The 11,086-nt window shown below is 42.0% G+C and overlaps 1 protein-coding gene and 1 pseudogene across 1 annotated transcript in view; one reads left to right on the top strand and one right to left on the bottom strand.

Moving 5' to 3' along the window:
* Positions 1-439: 439 nt before the first annotated feature.
* Positions 440-11,086, bottom strand: part of MYO5B (myosin VB) — a 316,910-nt gene continuing 306,263 nt past the window's right edge. The window contains exons 33-38 of the mRNA XM_023510163.1: positions 10,726-10,815; positions 8,151-8,301; positions 6,158-6,443; positions 5,412-5,586; positions 3,492-3,572; positions 440-799 (exon numbers count right to left, since the gene is read on the bottom strand). Of these exons, the coding sequence (XP_023365931.1) occupies positions 647-799; positions 3,492-3,572; positions 5,412-5,586; positions 6,158-6,443; positions 8,151-8,301; positions 10,726-10,815 (936 nt within the window). The 3' untranslated portion in view covers positions 440-646. The remainder of the gene's footprint in view (positions 800-3,491; positions 3,573-5,411; positions 5,587-6,157; positions 6,444-8,150; positions 8,302-10,725; positions 10,816-11,086) is intronic.
* On the top strand, positions 8,869-8,968 carry LOC111723564 (annotated as a pseudogene).

Below are 11,086 nucleotides of genomic sequence, written 5' to 3'. Positions count from 1 at the left end.
GCCTGTGGTCCCAGCTAATTGGGAGGCTGAGGCAGGAGACTCGCTTGAGCCCAGGAGTTGGAGGTTGCTGTGAGCAGTGAAGCCATGGCACTCTACCCAGGGGCTCAGCCTGAGGCTCTGTCTCAAAAAAAAACTTTTGGGAAATTTCTGAGAAGGCCCAGCCCCTATTTTTGTTCTTACCACAAATGTCTCCACAAGTTTGTTAATCTGGGGAAATGTCAGTATACTAGGTATACGCCATTATCATGGTTATTAGTACCATTATTTGTTAAAAGTCCTTTGAAGGCAATTTATGTGACTTATGTATTTTTAGCATTTTAATTTGGACTTTCTCCAGTTCTATACACTTTCATTTTAGAGACTTGGCACGTTTTGTATGGCCATGGAGACTGCTGGTAGCTGCAGATTGTAATGTGTATTTGTTAGACTGAAATTAAACTTCCATATTTCAAGTTTTTATTCTGAGCAGTAGGTACAAAAAATATTGAGAGATGTGTCTTCTGTATAGTTCAGTACTCTCCATAGGCTCTTGATCTGATTTGATCCACCTTTATCAGATTTAACTGGTGCTTTAATTCACTTTACTGCTTATGTTTCCTTCTTGCTGTCATTGGTTGTATGGAGCTAACGTCAGACATTTGTATCTTCAGACCTCGTTGAGGAACTCCAGATTCAGACAGGCTGGGATGTGGATTGAGTCCATGGTCAGAGAAGATGGATTAAATGGAAACAAAACAGGAAACATGTGCTTGGAGTCTAACAGCAGTTGCTGAGGGTCACTCCGCTCTTGCAGTTGTGCCTATGGGAAAGAATTAGACCAAGTCAAGTACACCTAAAATTGACATGTCATAGAAAGATGTCTAAGATAGTTAGTCAAGAATGTAGGACCAGGAGAATGTGGTCTTCCCTATCCCTGAGGTATTTAGTGGGTAAAGAAGCTCTTGTTTGAGCTTATCAGAGACTAGATGACTATGAGCACTCTTCCAATTCTAACACTCTTCACAAAAATTTTCCACCTGAAGGAGACGACAGTAGACCTTCTATAGTTGACCAACTCCTTAAGCTGACCAAATTTTCACAGATAGGACATGCACCACATGTATGTATCTATACAGCAGGCCTTGTTCCTTATGTTGACTGGTGTTACAGTCAACTATAGTCAATGTTAAAGAGATTCATGGGGTGGTCAACTTACAGAGATTCTACTATATAAAAATACCTCTCAGGTACAAATCATTGTGGCAAGGCACTGAGCGTGGGTTCTAGAGGTTGACAGCTTGTACTATATTCCTGAATCTTTCTGTAACTTAAGTTTCCTCATCTATAGAATGGAATAGGAAGAGTAACATCACATAAAATGCCCAAGTAGGAAGCTCTAGGGCAGGGGTCTTCAAACTTTTTTAACAGGGGCTCCGGGATGAGTTGGCTGCTAAGCAGGACAGGCAGCAGTGGCAAAAACACCCAACGGGCCAGATAAATGTCCTAGGTGGGCTGCATGTAGCCCATGGGCCATAGTTTGAGGATGCCTGCTCTTGGGGTTGCTCTTTCCACTGAAGCAACCACTGAGCTGGAAAGGGTGATGTCATAACTATCAGGCCTGATTGGACACTTAAAGAGATAGGCTGGTGATCTTTGCTAAGAGAGCAGCATGAATAAACCAGGTACCATCCCACATTCTTCAGCACCCCTGCAGCTATTGGGATAGCAGCCCATATTCCTAGAACAGTTGGCTAGTGCCAAGGTAGGCAGTGGGACCTTGTTCTCCAAAAATTTGGGGTTGTGCACTGTGATTGATCTGGTGGGTCCCAGGACAGATGCCTGCCTTGGTTTAGGCACATCTTGGGATGCAGTGGCTTCCCCTGGTGGCATCAATTGGAAGATTTAAAGAAAATCTTGCCCCTTCAATGTATTTGAAGACAGACATTTTTAGAAAAGTACAACAACTAAAATGAAAAGTTCACTCAAGTTCAAGAAGAAAAGTTATAGAAATGATATAGTCTGAGGAGAAAAAAATAAAAAGAATGAGTAAAAATGAACAGAGACTGAGGGAACCTATGGGCCATCATCAAGTACTAACATATGCATCACAGGAGTACCGCAGCAAAATGTTCAAAGAAATAATGCCTGAAAATCCCCAAACCTGATGAAAGACATGTATATACACATCCAAGAAACAGCTCAACAAACTCCAAGCAGGATAAAGTCAAAGTAATTCATAGTGAGACACATTCTAATAAAACTGTCTACAGTGTCACTTACCTAGATAATGAATGGAAAGCACTGTTTAAGGTTCTAGGTGTCAATAACAACATACCCATGTGTTTGGCATCTTGTAAGATGCGTCAAAATTTTAAAGTAACAAACAGTTTGAAAGGTAGTTGAAATAATAGATACATTTATTTGGGAATGAGAAGAAGATTCAGATCAAAAAGTACATGCCAAATGCTAGACTGCAGGTTTAGTGAATTAAGGACAAAAGCAAATGTAATGCAGATTAAGGGACAGATATTCTCTGAAAATATATGCAGTCAGATTCTTAGTCTTTCTCACTCAATAATAAATTTAAGTGTCTAGCAATTATATTAAAATCTTTTTTGCCAGTTATTTGTTTCTATCAGACACTTTAAATCTTTGGGTCTCTACAGTGAAGCACTATAAGGACCTCTGAATAAAATCCCATGAGTATTCCTAAGGGAGCAGCTTCTTACCCAAAGGGCCTGTGTCTTCCACAAACTTCCATTTGGCTCCCTTTTCTCTGGTCCCTCCCCCTCCTGCCTTTTTAGTCCTTGTTTCACAGTGGTATCAGTTCACTGGCTAAAGAGTTGTTTAAAAGTTTGAGAAAGGGCTCTTTCTCCCTAAGGTGGTGTTCACGTGTAATCTGGGAGAAATGTGCCCTGTTTTGAGTAATTGCAGTGTGATCATTTCTAAATACCATTGGTTACAGTCACACGAAAAGGGGTTACACATTCAGCCAAAATCACCTTCGGCTCAGCTTGAGAAAGCTTGAAGTAGAAAAATCTCATCATTTTAAGAAAAGGTAGATTCAAATAATCATTCCCCTAATAGGTTTTTTTCCCAAGGATATTCTGAAGGGTGAATACTATAAGCTTTAAGAGCTCAAATTATCCTTCTTAGAAACCATTTTTAGTTCCATTTGTGGGTAGGGTTGACACTTTGCTTACTTTGTTAGTTCCATTTGGTGCTATGGTTCAATAACATGCCAGCGGCAGATGAAGGGATACTTAGACTATGTTTATAATCTGAGAGGCTAAAATTATAAAACTTGGGTTTTCTGTGTATATAATAAGTTATTTATGGAGTGATACAATTCACAATTACCTAAATTGAAAGTCTAGAAATGTAAGGTCTTCTGCCATGTAATGTAACCAGTAAATGTTAATAATAAATAGAAGCAAGGTTAAAACCTACATTTTCAATCTCCATGATAGTTTTAGACAAGGACTTTATAAAATGAATATTTTAAAACTCACCTGGATTGTTCGTATAAATGACACTGTTACGCGTTCTTCAAATTCATTCAAGGGAGTATAAAGGTTTAAAATTTTGACAATCTGTTAGAATAAAAATAAAATTTAGCAAAGAGCTAAATGAATATAAGTCAACTTTTGAACTTTAAATAATACATAACAGTCAAAATCCTGTTTAGACAAGACCCATGTCATGGATGGAGCAGGAATTGACGTTTGCATTAGACCACGAGCAAACTACAGCCCTTAACTTTGCCTGGGGGATCTAAGCCCAGTTCATGTCTGTGACATACCCACCCACCCTTCCCCAAATGCTTAATGATATAGCTTTAGGAGCATATGAGGCCTTCTAGGTCCTTAAGTTTGGCCTTTTGACTGAATTCAAATTATATGGAACACATCATTTTAGTAAAAGGGGTGAAGCAGAGAAAGATGAAGCTCCTCTTGCCTCCTTTGGTGCTTAAAAACGAACAATCTTGAAATCAGAGAGCCATAGGTTTTTTCTGAGGAGTTCAGAAAACTGGTGCCTAAAATCCTTAGCTTCTGACCTACTGCTACTTTAGAGGCTACTTCAAAGAGTATTGGGGGGGGGGGTGTCTTACCTTAGGTGAGAAAGGTCTTGCTTAATAATACCTGTCTTCCCTGACCAACCCTCCCCCAAAACATCATTTACACATGAAACTTTCTTCTTATTTAAACAGGAGATAATCTTTTTATCTGTCTACCAATTGTTTGGGGAACACAGGCTGCCCAAATTCAATGCCAGCTGCATTCTAGAAGTTAACTTATGACAGTAAAGTATATTTAAAAAAATAGGGGAGGATGGACAGTTTAGGCTGGGCACAGTGGCCCATGCCTGTAATCCTAGTGCTCTGGGGGGGCCGAGACAGGTGGACTGCTTGAACTCAAGAGTTTGAGACTAGCCTGAGCAAGAGTGAGACCCCTTCTCTACTAAAAACAGAAAAATTAGCTATGCGTTGTGTTAGTGGGTGGGCTGTAGTTCCAGCTACTCACTAGGCTGAGGCAAAAGGATCACTTAAACCCAAGAGTTTGAGATTGCTATGAGGCCACGGCACCCTACCCAGGGCAATAGAGTGAGACTGTCTCAAAAAAAAAAAAAAGTGGGGGAGCGGGGAAGAAGTTCAAAAACCTCAGTACATTGATAGGAGGTGGTTTTCTGAAGAATTAGATACTGACCTTTTAGTAGTTAGTGGAGGAGATTAGGAAAGGTACCTTTCCTTTGCTATCCCTGAGTTTAAACTTTGGTTTTGTAGGTGGTCAGGAAGATGCATCACTTGATTTGCAAAGCCTGATTTTCTCATCCTGGTCTGTGGGGCCCATTTCCCAGTAGGCATATACATGATGGAGGACAAGGACTCCCTGCGTGTGGGCAGGATTTACCTTTTTATGGGCAAGTAATATATCTACAATTGAGTCATGGTATAATTTTGGGGGGAAAAGTAATACTTAACTGCCTCTGGGTTCTCAATGACTATGAAGCAATGTAAATGGAGTATGAGGAGAAATGTCACCATATCAATGTTACAGTTGTAAAGAAAACTTTTGTAATTATAAAGAAAGCAAATCCCTGATGTTGCCAATTTCTAAAAAATTAAGAATTCTCAAGTAAGAAACATTTCAGAATTTATTGTGTTTTAAAAGTTTTTACCTAAGCTGGATATTTTGTGGGTTTACTACCTTACCTCTGTGAGCAAGAGGGATCAGAGTTACTGTTAACCAGTATCTGTGATATCTTGTTTCCTTTGGTTCCTCTGGGAACATCTCATAGCTGCCAACTTCAGAATTGTACCATTATAAAAAGGCTGGGACTCCAACACTCTAACTACTGGCAAGAACAGACTTGAAATGGAAGCTGGGCCTGCTCAGGGTCCCATGGTTGATGGAGGTGTAGTGTGACCATACCTGCTGGGTGCTGAGGGAGGTACACAGGGAACAGATGGCCTCTGCATCCTCAGGGGTCTTCTTCTTTAATTGCAAGAGTTGGGCTGCTTGGATCAGAGGTTCCATGGTCTGAACTGCTCCACTCTGGTGCAGGTTTCTTCCCCGGAGCCACTCCTCAAGCTGACTTATATTATACCTTAGCCATAGGGAAAGAGGGACCTGTGTTAAGCTGGTCCTTCTAATTCTCTGGTGAGGACACCTGTTTTGCAGGCTAGTTGTCCCTAGTGTCATCATTCTCCTCACCTTCATTACCTCCTGTGGTTAAAAGCTTAACAAGTGCCTGGCATTGTTTGTTGAAGAATGAATGAATGAGTGGGTGCTTAAAATCAAGATGAAATACCTGCAGTGTCTATGTAAGTTAGTGGGAAAAAACAGGCATTGAATATGTTGAATTAAAACAATTTATATTAAATATTTCACAAACATATTTATACTCCCACACGAGCCTTCAGGCCTCTTAACAGTGATTTTTCTGACCTATCTGTATTGTATTTATAACCTTAAAGTATTAAATGTCTCTAAGCTTTGAATTAATTTGCTTACCAAGTCACCATTTCCATGTTTGATGGATTTCACCAGCAAATTAAAAGGTGATAGATTTGAGTCACCAACTGACTGGCAAGAACTGTCAGATGTGGATTTCATTTTCAGAATCGACTGTCTTTGTTCTGATACTGGCTGGTGTCAGCAGGGCACTTATTTCTTACCTGAGCTGCATGCCTGTGCTCCAAGAGCAGACGTCCTTCCGCAGAAGCAGGTTGTTAAGGGTCATTGCGTTGATCATGTAGAAGAGCTGCTTGAATACCTGCTGGATGATCTCAGGGTCCAGGCCCTGGTCACACATGACCGTATGAAAGGAATTCATCTGGCGGATGACGGCTTCCAGGCAGTAGGAGTTATCCCCATCCGCCATGCTGGAGGAGCGCTTCCGGTAGCCCGTTGGCTTCACACCAGACAGACCCTGAATGCTCTCATTTTCCAACATGGCAGAAACTGAAATAAAAGCATGAATAGTGAAGCTTGCATGTTTCCCAACAAGATCTGTTTTGGGGCTATTCAGATCATTTAAGTACTTGGGGATTCAGTAACGATGCTATCCAGAGGTGGACGATGCTCAGGAACTTAAAACATCTGGCAAAAAAACATCTGGCAAAGAATTTCTAATATTGGTCTGTATATGAGATAAAATAGCTATGGACCAAGTTTTCACTTAAATTTATTGGTGATGAGACAAAGATAATGGGCATGTCCCAGTTTGATTCTGTATTATCTGTGCTGAAATGAGAGTCCAAAGTTTGGAACTGAGCAACTTGAGTCTAGTAGTCCTGGCCCAGCCACTGTGTAAATACTAGGTTCGAGTAAATATTAGCCAGGTGTTCATTATCTCTTTTAATCTTCTAAAAACCCTGTGAGGTATACTACCTCTTTTACTGATTAGGAATTGAGGCATAAAGAAGATAAATAATCTGCCTCGGGTCACACTGCTAAGAAGTGGCAGGGTTAGGATTGAACCTGGGTTTGTCTAAGTCCAGAACTTGTGCTATAAACTGTCCCATTATTTTGAGTTATGAAGTATCTCTAGCTTGGTAAGTCAGTTCTCCATCTGGTGCCTTATTAGATTGCCAGACAGGTTGGGCAGCACCTGTGGCTCAAAGGAGTAGGGCACTGGCCCCATATACCGGAGGTGGTGGGTTCAAACCCAGCCCTGGCCAAGAACTGCAAAAAAAAAAAGTTGCCAGACAAGAAGAAGGTTTTGGAATGAACCTATCCCTCAAGTTATTTATCTGTGGATTGGTCATATTTGGCAATCCACCCCCAACTTCCTTGTATAGTAAGAACCTGGGGAAAGCAATGTACACAGGTCTAGGTACAATTTCTCCCAGCCTCGTGGATCACAGTGAATAATATACATTATTTTTCTCCTAACTTAAAATGTAGCTGCTCTTTTCAATTCTGTGCCCAAGTGCACTGCTTTGTGCAGTGTTCAAGAAATATTTATTGCATAGTGCTTGCTGCTGTATTCTTTCACATGAACACAATGAATAAAGGTATATAATGGGAAGAAGATTGTATTTTTCCACTGTATTTGCTTTTCTACATTTTGAGTTTATTTTTTTGAGACAGAGTCTCACTATGTTGCCCTTGGTAGAGTGCCACGGCATCACAGCTCACAGCAACCTCAAACTCTTGGGCTTAAGTGATTCTCTTGCCTCAGCCTCCCAAGTAGCTGGGACTATAGGTGCCCGTCACAATGCCCAGCTATGTTTTCTTGCAGTTGTCACTGTTGTTTAGCTGGTCCGGGCCAGGCTTGAACCCACCAGCCTTGGTGCATGTGGCCACCGCTGTAACCACTGTGCTACAGGCACTGAGCCTACCTTTAGAGTTTACTACCCACTAACATTTGGGAAAAAATACGATATAACAACAGAAAGAGAAAGAAAGGGAAAATCATCTATACTCTCACCACCCTAGTATCATGTATTTTTATGGAATGCTGTTGAAAATTTCATGTCTCTTCTTAAGGACAATGTGCACCCCTCCTCAGTGCCTTCATCAGGAAGGTCCTGGCTTTCTGGAGCCATGCCTAATATACAGGGTGTCCATAAAGTGTGTAATTTAAGCTGCATATGAAATTGGTGCTTGCCACATCTCAGTTCAGGCCCCATGGTGAGTAATGGAGATCTCCCATTGCCAGCTTACCTATCATAGGCTGCAACACACCCTCAGCAATTTTAATGAGCTGCTGGTAGATCTGAATGGAAAGGTCACTCAGCACCTGGCGGTATTCAGTGAGGTCAAAGTTCTTAAGACAGTGTTCATTCTGCTTTGCTGTGTTCTGAGTCATGAAGCCCTGCCGGAGGAGAGGCACGCGTCACTAAGGCTCTGTGGCCTGGGGGCTCGGCACAACTTCTGGGGTGTTCCATGTTTATCTCCCACTTGTGGGGTCCTACCCAGCCTCTTTCTATATGTTTTATAAAACTCTGTCGGTTCTTGGAGGACTCCTGATGACTCTTGAACATGAAGGTAATTCAAAAACTCAACATGATAAATCAGAACTGTGTAATTTAAAAAGGCCTAAACCATTTAGTCAGAATCCCTGAGGTGAAGTGATTTCCCTAAGGTAGCAAAATTCAGATGGGTGCCAGGTCCAGAGAAAGAGGGGTCCATGCTTTCTGACTCTTCATGCAGGGCCCTCTCAAATTTACCAGGTCACTCTAAGATATCATACGTAGTCCCTATGGCCATGGACTGGATTATCTATATGTTTGCATAATAAAGAATTTTATACAGATTCCATCACTGGGTATCAGAACTAAGTTGAGCTGAAATGATTCCATCCATAGCTACAGCACTGTGCCCTCTTAACTTTCTGTATTAACACATTGAAATAACATGTAAGATAATAGAATTGCTATAATTGCCCTGGCAGCACGTACAATGAAACTGGGATAGAAAGAAGATCAGCATGGCCCCTGTGCAAGGGTGACAGGAAAACTGGTGAAGTGTTCCATGTTTTGCCCAGTTCTAGGGAGGTCATCTCACTATTTGCTGACTTGTGCTAAGGAAACAATGTGAGAAAAAGAAAAATGGGTGGCACCTAACACTAAAATTGTGATTTTTTACTAACAAAGCAAAAGGGCCCTCATGTGTTCAGGGCCCTTTTTATTAAGGCCAAGGAAGACCACAGCAGCTAAAAAGATCAGTGCTCTCGAAATGGGACCAACCCCAGCAAAGCCTCTCATGCTACTTCAAATAACAAAGGCATCGTTAATAAAAACAAAAGCAAAAGAGGGAATAACGGTGATCCCTAAAACAGATCCATCCATTTATTCTTCCTTTTAGACTAAATGGATCTGATTATGCTGTGGTTCAAGTCTTGTCCCTGAGAACATAAGCATGTGTAACAATGACCTTATGCGATGGAGTTCTTGGTGCTGCCCCAGCCTTAAATAAAATTCCATTTGGAATATGTATCATGTTTGGTAAAGTCATGAACCTCAATGATATCAAATGTAGTTCTAAACTTCAAATAAATACTTGTATATGATACTGTGGTTATGTAACAGAAGGCATCTGAAAGTTTGAAGCGAATGCCGTTTCTTCAACCTTTAACCATCCCTTTCATAATACAAAAAGCAGGCAATCAAAGTTCTGATCTTATGAGAGATAGGGAGCCAAGGCACATTCCAAAGAAGGGAAGACTGACTTCATTCTGGCCCTAAAGATGGAGTAAAGCTTTAAAACTTGTACTGTTTTGGCATATGTTACGTCTTGTCCCTGGAAGAGGTAGCTAAAGAGACCCATGGACGGAAGGGAACCAAAGATAGTCGAGGAGGCCTGCAGGGATCTGGGAGTAGGTGGTTCTGGAAAAAGCAGAGTGAAAGTGTGCCACAAGTTACTAGGTCACAGGGGAGACTGCAGAGCATGGGAGATGTTCCTTCTGAGACCAAAGTCAGGAATGGTGAGTTCTAGATAAAGCTGGGCTCTGAAATGACAGGGCCAGTTGGGCCACAGGCAAAAGAGTCCAGTTTGGATAGATGCACAAAGCTTGGCCTCAAGGTCAGGGTGCACAGACGCAGATCTTATTGTGGTGTGCCTCCTTCCTCATGGCCACTTCTATCTCTGTTAAGTGGACAAACTAATCAATTAGCTTAGAAGATAAGCTAGGGAGGCGGTGCGGGTGGCTCAAAAGGGTAGGGCGCCGGCCCCATATGCTGGAGGTGGCGGGTTCAAACCCAGCCCCGGCCAAAAGAATAAAAAATAAAATAAATAAAATAATTGGAGTTTAAAAAAAAATAAGAAGATAAGCTAGGGCCGCAGTTCTCAACCTGTGGGTCACAACCTCTTTGTTAACAATGAAAATACATCATGGCATTAGGAAGGTTGAGAACCACTGAGCTAGGAGATAGTCTGACTCACCAGGCAGCTGAACTTTGTTCTAGCACTCGCTGCAATGAGCCTCTCCTGGGGCTGCTTCAGAAATCTAAAGGCACAAGGGTTTCTGTAGAGAATCCCAGGGCCTCTCCTACAATGGATGGGTTATGCAAATGCTACTTCCGTAATTGAGGGGTACTTTCTGGAGGCCCTTGGGCTTACCAGTGCCACTAGGAGGCAGGTCTCCTATAACCTGGCTCATTCCTGCTCCCAGCTGCCAGGTATGACAAGGCATGCCCACAGTCTGAGGTCCCCAAGGGTTCTCCAAAGATCTTATAGTCCTCTCTTCAGAGATACAAAGCACCTCCTACCACATTTGTAGAAAGCAAGGATGCCTCACCTCATCCCCACTGTACTGCTTCAAACAATGAAGAAGGCGGCAGGTGTTGGATAACCAGAATGTCGTCATCTCAAAGTCATCGTTGTGCTTCTGTCAAAAGAGAAGGGCACCCCAGCGATGTGTAAGTGGTTCCCATCTGGAGAAATGCTTACTTGGTACCTCTCTTTCCATGTTTCCTGCTCTTATCCAGTGTTCCCTCTAACACTGGCCTACTGCTGGGCAGGAAGTCACAGCAATAACACTCATGGCTAACAGGCTGCATGACTGTCCTTCCACTACCAGGGATGGTACACAGAACCCCTTTCCTGGTCCCCTGATCAGTGGTGCACATTCAGGGACACACAAAGGACAGGCTACCTTC

The sequence above is a fragment of the Otolemur garnettii genome, unplaced genomic scaffold, assembly GCF_000181295.1.
Source record: "Otolemur garnettii isolate 467f Iridium unplaced genomic scaffold, OtoGar3 scaffold00012, whole genome shotgun sequence".
NCBI classification, from domain to species: Eukaryota; Metazoa; Chordata; class Mammalia; order Primates; family Galagidae; genus Otolemur; species Otolemur garnettii.
The sequence above is the reverse complement of the archived record's forward strand: the minus strand, read 5'-3'. Positions and strand labels throughout refer to the sequence as shown.